The 19,529-nt window shown below is 43.4% G+C and overlaps 1 protein-coding gene and 1 long non-coding RNA gene across 5 annotated transcripts in view; one reads left to right on the top strand and one right to left on the bottom strand.

The window, feature by feature from the left end:
* Positions 1–619: 619 nt before the first annotated feature.
* Positions 620–19,529, top strand: part of HPSE (heparanase) — a 39,947-nt gene continuing 21,037 nt past the window's right edge. For 2 of the 4 annotated variants that reach the window (XR_013555223.2, XM_060654699.3), the window contains exons 1-3: positions 622–966; positions 14,020–14,165; positions 16,130–16,255. Coding sequence is in view for 3 of the 4 variants with exons in the window: in XM_060654699.3 (XP_060510682.1) it covers positions 740–966; positions 14,020–14,165; positions 16,130–16,255 (499 nt within the window). In the remaining variant the exon portion in view is untranslated. Of the gene's footprint in view, positions 967–14,019; positions 14,166–16,129; positions 16,256–19,529 lie in introns of all 4 variants that reach the window. The other 2 variants (XM_060654701.3, XM_060654700.3) reach the window with 2 other exon arrangements.
* On the bottom strand, positions 1,224–5,838 carry LOC144616164 (uncharacterized). The gene is made up of 3 exons (XR_013555224.2): positions 5,733–5,838; positions 4,051–4,233; positions 1,224–1,322 (listed from the first exon to the last, which is right to left on the bottom strand). It is a non-coding gene; the product is annotated as an uncharacterized LOC144616164 (long non-coding RNA).

Raw genomic sequence — 19,529 nt, 5'->3', positions numbered from 1 at the left:
CAAATCCAAGAGACAGTCACTACCCCGGACTTGTCTGGAGGCTTCACGGCCTGAGTTTCAGGTGCTGGAGCACCTGACACGTTAAGGTTCTGCCCAGTACTGTTTCCATGGTTAAATTGGTAAGGAATTTTTCAGGGTTGATCTCTTTCTAGCTGTAGGTGAACCGACGCCCAGGTCAGATTTTTTCACGTAAAAGTAACACGCCTGGGAAACAGCTCTCTGGTCAGAGGACACACGGTTAATCAAGTGACAAGCAAGTGTTGCTGAGCCAGATGCGAGGGGGAGTGACCAAGGCTCAACTGGAGGTTTTAGCTGAGGGTCAGAAGACCCGGCGCCACCCCGATGACGCCTGGAAGTGGGGCACGCGGGCCACGACCTTGCGATCCGGGGTTCGGGATGCCCAGCGCCGGTCCGCGGGCGCTCCCCCTCCAGGCCTCCTGGACTCACGGATCCGGCCACGTCCGCACCCTCCGAGCGCGGGTGGGTGATTTCGAAAGTGGGCGTGACCGGCCCCGAGGGGAAAGCGTGCTACGAAGTGGGAGTGAGCGGGGGAGGCGGGGCGGCGGGAACAGGGAGCCGGGGGAGGGATGCAGGGCTGGAGTGGGAGGGTTGCAGGGCGCGGTGGGAGGGGTGAGGCGCGAGGGAGAAAAGGGCGCTGTGGGGCGGCGGGAGGAAGTGCGCCAGGTCCCGGCTCCCGCTGCGAGGTGCTCCGCGGGTGGGCCGGCCAGGTGAGCCCGAGATGCCGCTGCGCTGGAAGCCGGGGCCGCCGCTGCCGCAGCTGCTGCTGCTCCTGGGGCCGCTCGGCCCCTTCTCCCCGCGCGCCCCGGCGGGACTCGCGCAGGCGGACGACGCCGCGGAGCTGGACTTCTCCACCGAGCGGCCGGTGCACCTGGTGAGTCCCGCCTTCCTGTCCTTCACCATCGACGCCAACCTGGCCACGGACCCGCGGTTCCTCACCTTCCTGGGGTAAGCGCCGGCCTCTGCCTGTCCCTGGGTCCTGTCTTCCTGACAGCCACGCCCGGGAACCTTTATCTCTCTGTCTCTGCCTCTCTCCTTCCATCCCGCCTTTCCTCCCTCCCTCTCCTGTGACAGCCGCCCCCAAACCACTCGTTCCCGCCTGCATTCATTCAGCGAGTGCTGCCTGAGCGCCAACTGAGGGCCAGGTATTACGGGGAAATTTGGAAAAGAAACTTGCCACCTGCCCCAGAAACACTTCTGGAGGAGGGGACTCGGGCAAGTGTACCTGGAGCCTGTGAGCCCTTGAATTTGCAGCACAGTGTAGGACAGGTAAGATTGTGGACCAGGCGTCCTTCGCTTAAACTCTGTTAGGAAGGTTAAAAGGAAAAAAAGAAAAAGAAAAGAAGGCAGATGTTAAAAGTCTCAAAGAAGAGTAAGTGTGTGTGCTGTGTGTGTGTGTGTGTGTGTGTGTGTGTGTGTGTGTAAAATATAATTTTATATATTTTAAAATAAACTTTCAAAGAGCAGTTTTAGGTTCACAGCAAAGTTGAGCACAAGGTACAGAGATTTCCAGGATTACACTATATTTTTTTAAAAAATCTAAGTATTAGAGGCACCTGCGTGGCTCAGTTGGTTAAGCCTCCGACTCTTGGTTTGGGCTCAGGTCATGATCTCACGGTTTCATGAGTTCAAGCCCCTTATGGGACTCTGTGCTGACAGTGCAGAGCCTGCTTGGGATTCTCTCTCTCTCCCACTCTCTCTGTCCCTCCCCGACTTTTACTGCCTCTGTCTCTCTCAAAATAAAGAAATAAACTTAAAAAAAAATCTAAATATCAAGTAAAGGAGACCTAGGAGACTATTGCAGTGACTTACAGAGCCTTAATAAAAAGATATGTTTCCAACACGAGACTGGAAAATCAGCTGTAATTTTTTCTCCCCTGAAAGAGACAAACTGGTGCATGTTCACTGGCCCCCGCCTCCTAAATGCAGGCTGATCCCAGGACAGGGAGCTTCAGGGACAGTCCCAGGTCATCTAGGCCACTCATCTAGATCATGAGAGCCTCCAGAGATGGCCACACCTCAACCAACACACACAGCTGGGAATCTCATCATTGCCAAACACCCACACCCTGTCCTTTCTGCGCCCACTCTGTCAGCTGAACTGCCATTGCTAATTTCAGTCATTTGTTCTGCCCATAAAAGCAGGTAGCCTAATGGTTAAGAGATTGGCAGTCTGACCACACTAACTTGATTCCCATCTCTGCCAGAGTTGGGTGGCTTGCTTGTTACAGGTTGCTTGGCAACTCCAAGCCTCAATTCCTTCACCTGTAGAATAGAACTTCTAAAGCCTTTTGGTGGGATTGTTCTGAGGACTTCATGAGACAGTATAGAAGTACTTAGCACAGTGTTTGACACAGAGTGTTCAAAATTTAAGGTCATTGCTTCTTCTTGGAAAATGAGGAGTATTGCTAACCACTCACCAGTTCTCTGTGTGTTTCTTTCCATCAGAGTTAACCTCCATCTTTCCCTGTGGTAGCAGAGGGAGAATTTCCTGGTGGAAAGGAACCCCCATGTTTTGCCCTTCCCCTTGGGAATAGGAAGCTGCATACCACACAGCAGGTGGTTGGAGACAGATTACTCTGCAGAAATGCTGAACTACAGGGCCCCTTGTGTGAGCACCTCAGGCTAGCTTGGGAGGTGGTGGGGGGGTGATGATAGGAAAAGAGAGGGTGTGGAGGTGCCTTGCTAAAAACAGAGGCACTGACTAAACCACTTTCCTGAAACGGGAGAACTCAAGTCCTGTTCTGCTGCTGCAGCTAGCCTGTGCCCACCCCTCCCCAAGGAAGGGCATCTGGGGATTCTTCCGGGAGAAAAACATCCAAAGGAAAAAACCTACAGCATGACTTTTAGGGTCCAGGCCTGATCGCCCTGCAGTCAAGCTAACACATGGGCTAGCGCCATCCTCATCCTCCCCACCCCCAACACACACAGAACTTCCAGTCTGCAGTTCAGCTAGGGTGATACCTTTGTCTCTTGTCTTCCATAGCACTCTTTCTTCCCCGCTGGCCCCACCTTTTGGTTGAAGGCTGGAGGGTAATGAAAACCAAAAGACTATATTGTGCAGTAGATAAAACTCCGTGTAGTCCTGCTCATACGGGCTCCTGACCACGCCAGTCCACTCCCTTGGCAGCGGCTGTCGTCCATGCCTGTTCCTCAGGGGCATCTGCAAGCCCTTCCATACTATTCCCAGCCGAGATCTGAAAAGACTGAGGCTCAGATAAGCAGGAGCTCCCTCCCTCTCGCTCTCAGCTAAGACCTAGCTTCTGAATGAGGGTCTGAGAGTCCCTCTCTCCAGGGTGGTTAGCACAGTGCCCAAAGTGACCTGGCCATCTCAGAAGGCAACACTAAGCTTAATAGCTGTGAGATGGGTGTTGTTCTGGTACCATTCCTCAAAGGGGAAGCCGCTCAGGCAAAGATGGCAACGGCTGAGCAGAGCAAAGCTCAAGTAATAAGGAGAGGGTAATTAAAATAATTGAGCCTTTGTCATATGCCAGGCCCCGTTTGTAGCATTTCCTAGGTGTTAATGCATTTATTCCTTCCTACAAAACTATGAGGTCAGTGATATTATCATCTCCATTTTAAAAAATGAAGAGGGGCGCTGGGGTGGCTCGGTTGCATAAGCGTCTGACTTCGGCTCAGGTCATGATCTCACGGTTCGTGGGTGCGAGCCCCGCATCGGGCTCTGTGGTGACAGCTTAGAGCCTGGAGCCTGCTTCGGATTCTGTGTCTCCCTCTCTCTCTGCCCCTCCCCTGCTCATGCTCTGTCTCTCAATAATAAATAAACATTGAAAATTTAAAAAAAAGAAAAGAAAAGAAAACATTGAGGTTTAGGGAAACTCTGTAACTGGCCCCTAGTCAGCCAGCTATTCATGAAGGAGCAGAGTCTGGACCTAGATACTAATTGCAGGGACAAGAGTATACAAAAACAAAGTAAGCAGTTTATATTTCTTAAAGCAGTAGGGTAGGGTATAGAGGAAAAAGATTGTCCAGAAACAAATTGAGGAGACTGATATAATGAAAAGAAGCACTGACCCGAGAGTAGGAGAATCAGGGCCCAAACCTCTGAGGTGCTTCAACAGAATCCTAAGCAAATTTAATCAGATGGCGTGGTCTGGTTTCCCATCACAGCAAACAGATGTGTTTTGTTTTGTTTTTCCACATTTGCAGTTAGAGAACGTAGAGTGCACAGAACTTAAGTGCCAATGATAGAACAATCTAGAATTGGAAAGGAACATCTTTTCAGTTTGCCTTCTTCCCAGAGGTAATCAACAACCTGATCAAAAACTTCCTAAGCTGATGTGCAGAGCTCTGAACAGGCACTGACCCTCAAAGAAGGGAGTGTTGAGACCAGCACTGCTCAACAGATAGAACGTGAGCCTCATATGCAAACTACGTGTGCAATTTAAAACTTTTTGGTGGGATGCCTGGGTGGCTCAGTCGGTTAAGCATACAACTTTGGCCCAGGTCATGATCTCACAGTTTGTGAGTTTGAGCGTCAGGCTCTGTGCTGATAGCTCAGAGCCTGGAGCCTGCTTTGGATTCTGTGTCTCCCTCTCTCTCTGCCCCTCCCCTGCTTGCTCTCTGTCTCTCTCTCTCAAAAATAAATAAAAACATTAAAAAAAATAAAAAAAAATTTTTTTTGTTAAGTCATATTTAAAAAAGAAACAGGTGAAGTTAATTTTAATAATATATTTTATGTAACACAAAATATCCAAAGTATTATCATTTCAACATGTCATCAATATAAAAATATTAATGAGATCTCTTACACTCCTTTTCACATCAGGTCTTCAAAATCTGGGGTCTATTTTATGCTCTTAGCACATCTCAATTCAGACTAGCCACATTTCAAATCCTAGCCACATTGGCTAGTGGTTACCATCTTGGCAATGAAGCCCACACTGCAAACAAGATACAGACACAAGCACAGTCCTCTAACACGAGGTAAAAAAGGAGAGTGCGAGTCAGTGCTAGAGTTCGTAGGGACTACAGAGCGGGAAAGGTGGTGCTAAATGTCGACAGCAGTAATAATGCAGTTGTGCTTGCTTTTCATAAAGGTTTGCTTATTTTTTTCCAGCAAAGTTCATTCCTTTTTGCCAGTCTGATGAATAGTTATTAATAATGACTTTCAGTAATCAGATTCCTGCATCTTCATGGACAAAATTGCTTTTCTTATTTGGAAAGTCACTTATAATCAACGTCAGGTGCATGTTTTGAAAACTGATGTTGGAAATAACCTCAGGCCCTCTGCGTGCCTATTGCTGAGAGAATGAACCACAGCCAGAGAAACAGAACTGAGAACAGTTACAAGCCATAGACTCACATTTCCTGACCCCCAAGAAGCACTCTCTCCCTGATTAAGTGCTCATTGTTCCCTTCTCTCCCAAACCTTTCATTGTGCTCTCTGGAGCCCTTTGCATAGTACCCCTGCTTTATCCTCCTCACAGACTATTCCCACCCTAGCTAAAACTTGGCTCTTCTCTAAAGACCCAAGTGGAGAAAGAGACGTGCCTACTTCCCTGAGGTAGCCCTTTGGGGTAGAAACTATGCATTCTCCAATATTGCAGCCCTTTTCCCATTCACCAATGCACCTTCTAGGTGATTGCCCACCATTTTGAATGTAGTTCAAATCCCTACTGGATTGTTACCTTGGGCAATAGCCTCCTTTTGTTCAGATTCCTTGTCTGTAAAAAGAGGATAATAATGATACCTACCTCTCTGGTTTGTTTCGGGATCGAGTAAAATATTTTATGCCAAGTGTCCAAAACACTGAGTTTGCACAAACCTAGTGCATGCTAGAGATGACGGTCATGACTCCAGTGTGAGGTACACTCCTCTATGTCTGGCTCTCATCCTATGCTCCTTATCACTGCGCTGTGCTTTATTCTGACTCATTCTCCTTATCGATGAAAGATTGGCATTGGTTTCATAGTTTTCTCTCCCCTCCCACGTTCCACCATCATCCTAGATGACTTCAAGTGCACTTGAATAAACTGTCTCTCAATCTCTTCACACCCATGCTTCATAATACTCGTCACTCACTGTTATATTGGAACCAGCTTGTACTATCTTATGAAATGTGTGCAGCTCTTCCCAATTCCACATTCACTGGCATCAATGCTGCCATCTTGAATCAGCCCTGGTGGGTATTTACACCACGGAAATTGGCAAGTGCTAAAAAACAGGGCACTTGCTTTTAGGGAGCCAGCTTGCTAGCACACACCGCTTCACCCCATTTCAACCACTTCATGCCACGGCCATGCCTCTTTTCATCATTAAGAACCTTTTAACATCTGAAGTCGTAAATGAAAATCTCCCATTCGTGGACCACACTCTTTACCCTCTTACATTTTCACTCTGTGGATCCACCACAACTATTTGTTACTTAACCTCCACTGGACAGCCTTTTCCTGTCTCTACTTCTTCCACATCTCATTTGGGCTTCTTGGTTTGCCACATGAATCATTCTTGTGATAACACCCCCAAACTGCTGCTCCATGGTTCTTCCTGCCAAACCCAAACCTATAGCTCCGAACCTAGCTACAGTTTCCCTTTTCAGGGGAAGGTTACCATGAAGTCTGGGGAGGAAAAATATTGCCTGATTATGAATTATAGTGCCTATTAATAAGCCACTTTTTTGTATTTGCCTTTGCCTCCTGTCTTAGTGTGCCTCCCTAAATAGCTGGGCTCTTAGCTCTTGGGGCAGAGGGGAATGTTCCAGCCACATGGGTTGCCCTATAAATTCGTGGCCTCCAGACTTAGTTGGCCCTAGGGCTACCCGTTAATTCTTCATTTCTCTGCCTCTCTCATTCTCCACGTCCTTACAACTCTGATCCCATTTCCACCTCATCACTTTTAACCCATGTATGACCACCTTTCTGTTTCCCAAAGAAAATGAAGTCACTGGACAAGAACTTCCTTTTCTTCTTGCCACCAAATCTGCATACATACCATGGCCACATCTAGCTTTCTTCCTTTCTCTCTCCTCACACCAGCGCTTCTAGCTCTGCTGTGTGCCCTGTAGCCTCCCCAAGGCCTTTGCTCTATCAGTCATCTCTTCTCTTCTCCCCCGTATTTAATCTCTCCCTTTTGACTGAGTCCTTCCCCACAGCGTAGAAAAATCTCAAGTCTTTCCTGTCTCAAACGCCACCCTGTATGTATGCCTCTGCAGGAACTGCCCTCTTTCTCTCTTCCCCTTTGTGGCCTTCCTTACTGCCTGCCCACTCCTTCCTTGGTCCACCTTCACGATGTCCCTATCGTGGTGTCATAAAATCAATGTCTCCAGTATCACAATGGCCTTTTGTTGCAAAATCCAATAAACGCCTTTCAGTCTGTATCTTATTTGGTCTCAGTCATGGGTTTAATTTCCCGGTGTCCCCCACAATTCATACATTGAAGTCTTAACCCCGTATCTCAGCATGAGACCTTATTTGGAAATAGTGCCACTGAGGATATAATTGGTTAAGAACTAGTCGTACCAGAATGGAAGGAGCCCTAATCCATTATGACTGATGTCCTTGCAAGTAGAGGAAATCTGGAGACCGATATGCACACAGAGAGAGCACTGTGTGAAGACTGGAGTAAACGCTGCCACAGGGAAATCAGAAGCTGGGAGAGAACCTGGAACGGATCCTTCCCTGGTAACTTTAGAGGATGCGTGGCCTCGCCAACACCTTGATTTCAGATTTCTAGCCTCCACATCTAAAAGAAAGTAAATTTATGGGGCGCCTGGATGGCTCAGTCGGTTAGGTGTCTGATTTTGGCTCAGGTCATGATCTCACAGTGCACGAGTTTGAGCCCCTCGTCAGGCTCTGTGCTGACAGCTCAGAGTCTGGAGCCTGCTTCAGATTCTGTGTCTCCCTCTCTGTGTGCCCCTACCTGGCTTGTGCTCGGTCTCTCTCAGTCCCTCAAAAATGAATAAACGTTAAAAAAAAATTTTTTTTTTAAAGAAAGTAAATTTCCCTGTGTAAGCCACTGGTTTGTGGTACTTTGTTACCACAGCCCAAGCAAAGTAATGGAGGCTCTTGGAAGCATTTGGCAAGGTTGACGATTGAAACTCTTATGTTGCCTCCATTTCTGGGGGTTTCCCGTGCCTCTTTAACACTTCGTCTCTTTCTCTAGTTTGTCTCAAATGTTGGATGTTCCTCAGGCCTCTGGCTTAGGCCTTCTTTTCACATCACGGAATCTCCTGAGTGGTCTCACCCACTTTCAGGGCTCGAATTCATGCAGTGGTATGCTGGGAAGTGTTTAGCAATTGGCTCTTGGGGATGAGAGGAAACTGATTTACGGTGTTTTGTGTTTTTGTTTTTGTTTTTCTTTTTTTCTGATTTCTGTGGTATATATACTCCCACCATGGCTGGTTTCAAACTGCCAAGAGTTTAACAGCTTGTTCTCAAAATATAACAACTGGCGGGGCGCCTGGGTGGCTCAGTCGGCTAAGCGTCTGACTTCGGCTCAGGTCACGATATCGCGGTCCGTGAGTTTGAGCCCCACGTCGGGCTCTGGGCTGATGGCTCAGAGCCTGGAGCCTATTTCCGATTCTGTGTCTCCCTCTCTCTGCCCCTCCCCCATTCATGCTCTGTCTCTCTCTGTCTCAAAAATAAATAAAAAACATTAAAAAAAAAAAAATTTTAAATATAACAACTGGCTCTCACAGCTAGTATGAGCCAGTACAAGCTGGCTCCAGCGCATCTCTGCTTTTGTGTCAGAGACAAGCAGTTAATTTTACACGTAAGGTAAGATAAAAATACCTGTAGTCTTTTCTTTCTCTTAACAAACTGCTCTGTAAATAGAATATCTGCGGCTGCTTTTATGTGTCCTTTTGTTATTTCCATACCGCTGTGGTGGTGGTAGAGGCCCCGCCCCCTTTTCTTTTTTCTGTCTGTGATAGAAACAGTGTATCTCTGATCAATTTTGTTTTTAGGACTCGTTTTGCAGCTGTTTAAAGTCTGGTTTTTGTCAGAAGGCATCAGTCTTGTATTCTCAAAATAAGGAAATGTTCCCCTGCAAAGGAGATAGTGAAAAAGGTCTTTAATACCAACACTTTGCAACACGTGACTTCCTTTACTTGGCAGGAGCTATAGCACTGAGTTTCTATTGTGCTCAGAAAACAGTCTTTGTCTGGCTCTACTTGCCCTTTCACCAGGGAGCACTTGCTTATTCATTCACTTAACAAATATTTATTAAGTGCCAGCTGTGTGCCTTGCACTTATGTAGGTAATAAGGAGATTCTGATGAGTCAGACAGATAAGAGCTTACAGGGGTGGAGGGGAGACAGGTAGTAAACCAAGCAAATAAGTAAGTTAATTTCAGAAAGTGGTGAATCCTTTGAAGAACATGCAGGGCAATGTGACCGAGAGTGACCCGAGGTGGTATAGTCACTATCTCTGGGAAGCAGGCTCTGGGACTCAGGCATCTGACACGGGCTGTGCACAGATATGTATCTTGAGGTACCATAGCTCCTTCTACATTGTGCTGGCTTTCCCTCCATTTCCCAGAGAGCACCAGTGTCTGGTATTGCTTGCGAATACCAGCTATATAACAAATCTAAATGAGCTTCCTCTATCATTCAATGCAATCAAAATGCCGAGGACTGAAATCAGTGCCTGGCCAAAGGCAGGGGAAAAGAACCAGTCTCAAGAGACTCTGAGGAAGTACCTTGTATCAGTTTTAGGGCTGTGTCTCTGCACCTGTGGGCTGGGGGTTACTAGTCACCGACATTTAGATCGAGGACTGTACATCCTGCACCTCGCCTAGATGTGTCCCTGAGCTCCTGTTACACATGACCAAGGGCCAGATGGAAGTATGTTTTTTTTTTGGTTTTCCTTAGCATCTCAAATTCTACAAAACTGCGCGCCTTCCCCGCCCTCATGGCCATTTCCAGTCTATCAACTGTTCTTCATTTCAGCAAATATTACCATTTTCCAACATGCTTCCCAGGGGTAATCCTTGACTCTTCTGCAATATCCAATTAAACACCGAATCTAGTAGTTCTACCATCACAGGTGTCCTGAATGTATCCACCTCTCTCCATCCCCACTGCTGTTCTCTTACCTCAGCCCATCACTTTCAGTTTATATAAATGTGACCACAGTCTCGGTCCTTCTCTTCAGTTATTTACACTACAGCCTGAGATTCTTTTCTAAAATGGAAGGCTAGTGAGGCCATTCCACTGCTTTAAATCCTTCCATAGCTCTATATTGCCCTCACAGAAAATTGGATTCCAGGACATGGGGGCTCATAGTCCCTACGTGGTACAACCCTATCTGCCTCTCCAGTCTGTCCTCTCCCTGCTGTCAATCTGTAGGCTCTAACTACACCCATTAGCTCTTCAGCGGTGCCATATTCTCTTCTACCTCTGGTCTTTATGGACATTTCCCTACACCTGGAACACTTGCTTCAATCCCATCTATCTTTGATCTGGATTAGATTTATTCCTTTTGAATGTCTAACACTGAAACTACTTCTCCTGAAAACCCCTAACCACACATGATCCCCAGCCCAAAGTCTGGGTTAGGATCCCCTTTGTATGTTCTCATAACACTGTTTTGGAATTGCCTACTTACTTGCTTATATATATACGTGTATATATACGTATATATATGTATATACGTATGTATGTATGTATATGTATATATGTATACATATGTATATATGTATGTATATGTATATGTGTATATATGTATATATGTATGTATATATATATATGCAAGATTGTAAATTATATGAGAGCTATCTCTTTTATTTGCTATTGTATCCCCAGAAACTAGCATAATGCTAGTATATATGTATATATATGTATGTGTATATGTATATATATATGTATATATGTACATATATATGTATGTATGTATGTATATGTATATGCAAGATTGTAAATTATATGAGAGCAATCTCTGTTTTATTTGCTATTGTATCCCCAGAAACTAGCATAATGCCTGGCAGAGTGGGCCTGCCATGTATATTTATTGATTAATGAATGGATAGCTATGTGTCCCTTCACTAAATTTTGGTTTCTTCACCTAGTCTTAAAAAAATAGAAACATATACACAAAACTACCTTGTATAAATTAAAATGTCATTTGCTTATTATGGAAAACTCATAAAATCAGAAAAGAGTCTACCATCCATCTCAGTACATAGTAATGACCCGTTATCTCCTTCTATATATATTATTTTCATTGCTGAAATCACACGATGCAGTTTTTTTTTAATTGTGGTAAAATATACCAAACATAAAACTTACCATTTAACCATTTTAAGTGTGTAACTCAGTGCCATTAAGTACATCCACTGTTAGGGCACCTGGGTAGCTCAGTTGGTTAAGTGTCCGATTTCAGCTCAGGTCATGATCTCGTGGTTCTTGAGTTTAAGCCCCTCGTCGCACTCTGTGGTGACAGCTCAGAGCCTGGAGCCTGCTTCGGATTCTGTGTCTCCCTCTCTCTCTGCCCCTCCCCTGCTCGCACTCTCTCTCTCTCTTTCTCAAAAATAAACATTAAAAAAGTTTTTTTTTTAAAGTATATCCACTGTCGTGCAACCATCACCCATCTTCACACTTTATCTTCCCAAACTAAAACTCTGTGCCCGTCAAACAACAGTGCTCTCTTCCCCTCCCTACAGCTTTTTTTATTGGGGTTTGTAGCAAAGTGGAAGTGGGTTTCTTCTGATCCTTACATAGTCCAAGTTAGCATTTCCGTTTATTTTCAAGTGGTTTGAGGATTTCATGGCAGAGGCCATCCTTCCTGGTGTTCTTTGGTGCCAACAGATGTCTCCGTCAGCGCCAAATCCCAGGCTGATAACATTTTGGAAGCCTCACTTTGTGCTGCATTTCCTCATTCTAGGACCTACGACATATTTAGGCACCCATGAAAATATTCTAAGTTTTTTTTTTTAAGATTTATTTGTTTATTTTTGAGAGAGAAAGCTTCAGCAGGGGAGGGGCAGAGATGAAGAGGGGGAGAATACCAAGCAGGCTCTGTGCTGACAGCCCCAATGTGGGGCTCAAACTCACAAACTTGAGATCATGACCTAAGCAAAGTCTGATGCTTAACCGACTGAGCCACCTAGGAGCTCCTCTAAGTTCTTTTAAGATCCAAAGAAAATGAACTTTTAGGTCAAAGAAAATATTTTAATACAATAGTGTTTGTCTTTATAGAAATATCATCATAAAATATAATTTTCAGTATTTTTTAGTGGAGGAATTGGACCATGAAGGCAAAAGTGCCTGTAGTACAGTAAAAATGGTGAGGAGGAATCACTGAAGTTTTTAATGCAGGAGACTTATCCTTTGGTCTATTTCCATCTTTGAATTTCTCTTTGCTAAGCATAAATAAAGATATCTTTAAAAAAAATTATTTATTTTGAGAAGGAGAGACAGCGAGCAGGGGAGAGGCAGAGGGAGAGGGAGAGAGAGAATCCCAAGCAGGCTCTGTGCTCTTAGCACAGAGGCCAGTATGGGGCTCAAACTCATGAACCGTGAGATCAGGACCTGAGCCAAAACCAAGAGTCGGGTGCTTAACTGACTGAGCCACCCAGACATCCCTGAAGACATCTTTCAAACATTTTACAAAGCAGTGTATATAGTTAAGCAATATCCTAAAATTTTAGGTTTAAAAATTTTTAAATTTTAGGTAAGGTCTCTATTATGATGTTAAGAGGTATTGCCAATTAGTCCTCCTAGAATGATTTTCCAATTTGAAAGAACCTACATGTAAGTTAATTAATTGGACCATTCCAAAGAACTACACAACATTGGTTTTATGTGTTTTAAGAGAATTCAGAGCACAGTGTGGCCATAATCACATGTATGAGACTTCAGAAATGTATGGCAGCCGTCCCTGTTATCTGGCTCTCCTATTTTCTTAATTTTGTTTAAATATTCATGACATGTTCACCTTTCTGAGAGAAAGGATTATAAATCATTCTACTTCCATTCTATAGCATTTGGTACCATCTGAGCACATACTAGGCACCTATCAGGAGCATTTTTGACTTGATGAGATATGCATTTATAATTGCTTGAATTGAAGGGGTGCCAGGGTGGCTCAGTCAGTTGAGTATCTGACTTCGGCTCAGGTCATGATCTCACGGTTGGTGGGTTCAAGCCCCGAGTCAGGCTTTGTGCTGACAGCTTGGAGCCTGGAGCCTGCTTTGGATTATGTGTCTCCCTCTATCTCTGCCCCTCCCCTGCTCACACTCTGTCTCTCAATAAATAAATAAATACATAATGAATAAATAAAAATTAAAAAAATTGCTCAAATTGGAGTTGTTGATGATAGGAATTAGAATCTTATCTATCTAATTCATTTGACTTAAATTTAGAAGTATGGTTTTCCTTGAAAGCTGGAGCTAGGGAGAAGAGGAAGAATCTTAAGTCATTTATGAACTTCTCTGGAACATAAATTTTTGAAGACAGTCTATTTTTCAAAAAACACAGAGTCATCTTTCCTATAGTTTCTACTCTCTTAACCTCTTTTCCTCCATCAATCATAAAACGTTACAAGTTTTTTGAAAGTACTGAATGCTAGCCTACTTGTAAGTTAAAATATAAGTTCTTGCCAGAGTCAGAGGTCCCAGTTGCCTGCAGGTGCCTAGAAGTGTGACCTTGCAATTATATTCAGACTAAAGGGTGCCTGTATGGCTTAGTTGGTTGAGCATCCAACTCTCGATATCAGCTCAGGTCATAATCTCACGGTTCATGGGTTCTGGCCCTGCGTTGGGCTCTGCATTAATGGTACAGAGCCTGCTTGGGATTCTCTCTCTCTCTCTCTCTCTTTCTCTCTCTGCCCCTTCCGCATTCTCTCTCTCTAAATAAATAAACTTAAAAAAAAAAAGATTCAGACTGAGAAGATTTCCCGGTGATAGCCATTGGACTTCTCCCTCCCTCCCTCCTGTATAGCTAGATATTAAGAAATAGGTCCATCTAGAGAGAAGAGAGTAAACATGTTTCACTGGATTGTCTTGGAAAAAAATAACTTTAATTTCTTGCTTGTCTTCCAACAGTTCTACAAAACTTCGTACTTTGGCCAGAGGTTTGTCTCCTGCATACCTGAGATTTGGTGGCACCAAGACAGACTTTCTCATTTTTGATCCCAAGAAAGAACCAACCTTTGAAGAGAGAAGTTACTGGCAGTCTCAAGTCAACCAGGGTGAACTTTTTAAAGATTCACGATATGTTTTGATTCACTTGAGTCAGGCTTGAGCATTCTCAGAGAAGTGTTACTGCTGATATCTAACAATTAATAAGAAATCAAGGGCTCCCAACTGGCCAATGAAGGCACCCACACAAAAGGAGGAGGCAGTGGGCAGGTTTCCTCCTCTTGGTGTCTTCATGAATGTGAAACCTCACCAAAAAAATGTGTGCTGGGCATAACTGAGAGTTAATTGAGCTGTAAATAGGACAATGGTTGTAGCTGAAGGACACAGCTGCTTAGCAGGAGTGTGTGGGTAGAAGTGTGTCAATTTGAAAAGAGTACTTCCAGCTGAAGACATAAGTGATCGACTGAAACCCATTTATTTTGAAAATAGAATGTGGATGAAGGGTATAACAAGAGGCTGTGGAGGTTCACTCTGCTTCTTAGAATGGATTTTAAGACTTCATTGATTGGGCAGTGATTGTCAAACGTTATTGACAATCCACAGTCACCTGGGGTGAGTTTGAATATTTGGATTTTGTGTTCCAACCTTAGATTATGAGTTTAGAAGCTTCTCGGGTGATTCTGATATTTGAGATCTGTTGGTTCCCCCTGAGAAACCTGCCTTAGTGAGCGATGAGGATTTGCTCTATGTCTTTCATAAGTGCTAGGCAGACATCAAATGGAAGTTGAGTCATTATCTTACCAATTATGAGAAATAAGGTGTGCATCATTGAATTACAATAATGTCAGTATAATGTATATATTAGTGAATAATATGTCATTATTTCATACATTACATATTTTTCCCTCTGTTTTCTTCAGTTAGGAAGTTTCCAGAACAGTTCATCAGTACTTGGGCCAAAACTACTAGAAGACTAATTAGAAAAAAATGAAAAAAAACCCAGGAGAGTTCTCTTAACATAACATATGGGAATAGTTGATGTTGGGACTTGACCATTTCCATCTGTCATGTGTATCTGCAAGGTCTCTTAAGTTCAGACAGGAAACTGGCCTTTCCCCATCAATTTTCTCCATCCTGTGTGTATATGTGGTGGAAGAGGGGAGGTGCCAGTGCCTCTGAAGCATCCTTTGTGAGCCTGGGGATGGATGAGGCACCAGCTGCCAGAAAGTCAGAATGTGCAGCTTCCTAGAAAGGAAGTTATGGGCGGGTTGCCAGTCCTGGCAGCAGGCGTGCAGCGGCTGTGCTGCCTTGTGATAAAGAAGCACGGTCAACCGACAGTTTAGTGGCTGAGTTTTCCAAGCACACGTGCTGTGGTCTCAGAAGCTTTGAGGATAACATATTTGAAGGAATAGAAAAAGTCACCATTTCCTGTCCTACTATTACGGCAAGAGGAAATCATCACAAAGCAGCTATAGTCCAGCGAAACAAATTTTTATGTATTTTGAAAGCGAACTGTAAGAGAATCGAATTGTTATCTTTTTTTTTTTAATGTTTATTTATTTTGAGACAGAGGGAGAGCACAAGCGGGGGAGGGGCAGAGAGAGAATCCCAAGCAGGCTCCTCGCTATGAAGTGCAGAGTCCAACATGGAGCTTGAACCCACAAACTGTGAGATCATGACCTTAGCCGAAATCAACAGTCGGATGCTTACCCAACTGAGCCACCAGGAGCCCCTGAACTGTTTTCTTCAGTGGGATTCTCTAGTAATTTCAAGTTTCTGAGGAATTTTCTGAATTGTTAAATAACTTGAAGTTATGTCCAGTAGATCTGTGTCCAATGTATGTCCAGTGTTTCTTAGGAAACCTGCCCTTGGTTGTTTGTGTGTGTGTGTGTGGTGATTGGTTAGCTGCAAATTTGACATGTAACAGAATATATCTTTTTCTGATCTCCTACCTAAAAACCAGGAACATAATTATCCTGCTTTAGTCACATAAATAGGAAACTAAATAAATGTGTGGGCCTTCAACCTTATCACCGTGAAAACAGATTCTCTAAACTATTTCTTCCCTTTGCAGATATGTGTGAATCTGGATCCATCCCTTCCGACATAGAGAAGAGATTACAGTTGGAATGGCCCTTCCAGGAGCAATTGCTTCTCAGAGAACAGTATCAGAAAAAGTTCAACAATAGCACTTACTCAAGTAAGAGATGAAAGGCACCTGCAGGTGTCCCAGCCCCCAGAATACATGGATAGTTTGAACTTGGGCTTGAATCACATAAGCCCTACCGCAGTTGCATAAAGCTGCGTAATACTCAAATGTTATCAGGAGTTAATGGGAAATCTTGAATTTCTGTTTTGTTTTGTTTTGTTTTTCTTTTCTTCACCTGACTTTGCCTATTAGCCATGAAGTGAAAAATCATTCATTCACGAACTAATAGTGACCTTTCCTGCTCTGAAGAACTAGGAAGTCAAGGAAGACATGGATAGATTCCTCATGGAACAGTAAAATACAAAAGTATGAAGAATAAATAGTGGAGGTGCCTGGCTAGCTCAATCTGTAGAGCACGCAACTCTTTTTTTTTTTTTTAATTTTTTAATGTTTATTTATTTGAGAGAAAGACAGAGACAGAGAGACAGACAGAGCATGAGCAGGGGAGGAGCAGAGAGAGAGACACACACACAGAATCTGAAGCAGGCTCCAGGCTCCGAGCTATCAGCACAGAGCCCAACGTGGGGCTCGAACCCACAAGCCGTGAGATCATGACCTGAGCTGAAGTCGGACACTTAACCGACCGAGCCACCCAGGCGCCCCTGTAGAGCACTCAACTCTTAATCTTGGAGTTGTGAGTTCGAGCCCCACGTTGGGTGGACAGGTTACTTAAAAATAAAATCTTTTCTTTTTTTTTAAAGAGTAATTTGTGAAAACCATTCACACCTCGTCATCCATTCTCTCTCTCTCCTCCCAGAAGCAACCCCTATCATGAGTAGGTGTACCATTAGGTAGTGGAAGACTGAGTCATATCAGACAGTCTTGGCCATCAAGAAGTGCTCTCTTTTTTTATTTCCTCTGTGGCTTTGTGTAGAACTAGCTCGACTAACCAGGAATTTATTTCCATTCACTGAAACAGTTATCCAGTCTTCAAAATGGGATGATGTTGGCATGCAGGGCTTCAAAACAACTGGAACCAAGCAATCCTTACTTAACTATGAGAACTATTTTTATCTGAAAGTTGATGTTTTATACCCAACTAAGGGATGATATTGCCCCAGATCTCAGTTAAGGAACTAATCTGCTCAGATACAACTGTCTTCTTTTGATATTTGAAAAATTATCTTGGAGTTAATTTGGGTCCCTCGGCATTTCTAAGAGTACATTACTGAAAGTAGATTATTTATCTTTGTAGGATTTTACTGTATACTGTCTGGATTTCAATGTATCCAGTGGATTTTAATTTTTGTATTTTTTATTTATAAGGTACAGAAAGAAATGTGACACATAAGAAATCAGAAAATAGTTTACATGTTAATAGAGTCCTCTAAATTGTTTATTACATTTTAAAGGAGGGGGACTACTCTGACATTTTAATTCAATGACCTGTGGTTGAATGGAATTTGGCATAAGGCAGGCCTGTTTCAGATCCCAAGAAAGGAGTGACAGGAGACCCGTATCAGTAAGGTCTCACCTGTAATAAATCATGATACAGGTCTGCTAAGACAAGATTCCATGGTATTAGATAATCTATTGATTTCTACTTTATTTTGTATCATGTTAAACTTTATACTAGTTTATCTTCAATTTTTCTAAAAAAAAAAAGATTTCCTAGCTCACATGATCTTTCTGGAATCAAGATCTGGAATCAAGATAGTACCTAGTACCTAGTACAAGATAGAAGTTTCTACCATCTTCCCCTGCCTCTGGGACTAGGACCTTCATAGTTCCTGTCCCAGAAGAAGTTCCTTCACTAACTATGTAACTGGGTCATTATAATTGCAGCTACCCTGTTGGCAATGCTCAAATATTTAACAAATACAGATTGTTGATTTGTATTTGGAAACATTTGACTCCTGGTTTGAATTTTTTTATTTTAATATACGTGTCTTAGAAACATATAGATGGGAATCTATTGTGTTCATCTGGGCACCAACTCCATATAGTGATAAGTATCTCAGAAGCTAATAGATGTTTTCACACATCGTTCCACACTGATGACTGAGGTTGGTAATGTGTGAGTACCTTGGGCTGGCATTGTCCAATGGAGGAAATAGCAAAAGTCCACTGTGGCAAGGAGAGGTTAATTGCTTAGTCGGTGGCCTGCACCCTTAAAACAGGTGTCTTAGAAGATATAGGTAAGTTTTCTAATTACAGTACCCATTAGGTGGTGGGTTTCACTTAAGTAGAAGATGACAGAAACATTTGTCACAAGACTACAAACTTTGTAAACCTGTTTAGGCAGGAAAAGGAAGCAATGTTATAGATGTAATTCTGGGGGTGGCTGACTGCATAATGAACTTCCTTATTACAATAATCATATTTAATGAGCTAATTCTTTGTTCTCCTTCTTCTCTACCTCTCTTCCTCATCGCCTGACTCCTCCACCTCTATCACTCACTAGAACTGGACACATTTATATAAACGGACAAGGCATAATGCCAGGGAAAGAGTCAGTGCCAGTGTTTTTGTTTCTTCTTGTTTGTTTTTTTTTATTCAATGCCAGCTTTTAATGTGCCATTTAGATTATTTTTGTCCCAGGGGTCTTTCTACACTCTCATAAAGTAAGAGACAAGAGACTGGGTAACGATTGGGAATTAGAAAATTAGCTGTGAGTTTTCTTATTCTTATTTTGAGGAGGGTGTAGGCTGGATGGTGTTTTGGTTGGTTTTATTTTTAAGAGTAGAGTCTAACTGAGTAGTATACAGCCCATATTCTAGGAGATGTTACTATTCTGTTGTAGGAGGTGTACAATAGAATTTTAAGCTATGTAAATTCCAATTGCATTTGGAAAAAGGAAATAGAAAAAGAGTAAAGTATAAGTTGAATAAATACTCCAAAATGCGAACATTCCAGGCTTTGTGAAAATGCCATAGAGGGAGTATGTGATAACAGTGCCTAATATGTATAAGGGCTTTTTATGATTTACAACGAGTTTTCACATATGTTGTCTCAACCTCAATTTTGTGAGTAGGCATACGATGGTGCTAGTTCCAGGATCGTGGATGCATAGCTGAGGCTCATGCAGGGCAAAGGGGTCACCTCATTGTACAATCTGTAAGCGGGAAAGCAGGGCTGGAACTCAGGTGTTAGGATTCCTGATCCAGGAAACTTTCTGCAGCATGATTTTGCAATACGCAAGTCTAACATGGAGCTGTGACTAAGACAGTTGAGTCACCCCTTGACAACAGGCTCTCGTAATGGCACTGCCACCAAATAGCCATGTGTATTGGGCAAAGCACTTCATTTCTTTGGTGCCAGTTTC

Source organism: Panthera onca, chromosome B1, assembly GCF_046562875.1.
Source record: "Panthera onca isolate mPanOnc1 chromosome B1, mPanOnc1 haplotype 2, whole genome shotgun sequence".
NCBI classification, from domain to species: Eukaryota; Metazoa; Chordata; class Mammalia; order Carnivora; family Felidae; genus Panthera; species Panthera onca.
The sequence above is the reverse complement of the archived record's forward strand: the minus strand, read 5'-3'. Positions and strand labels throughout refer to the sequence as shown.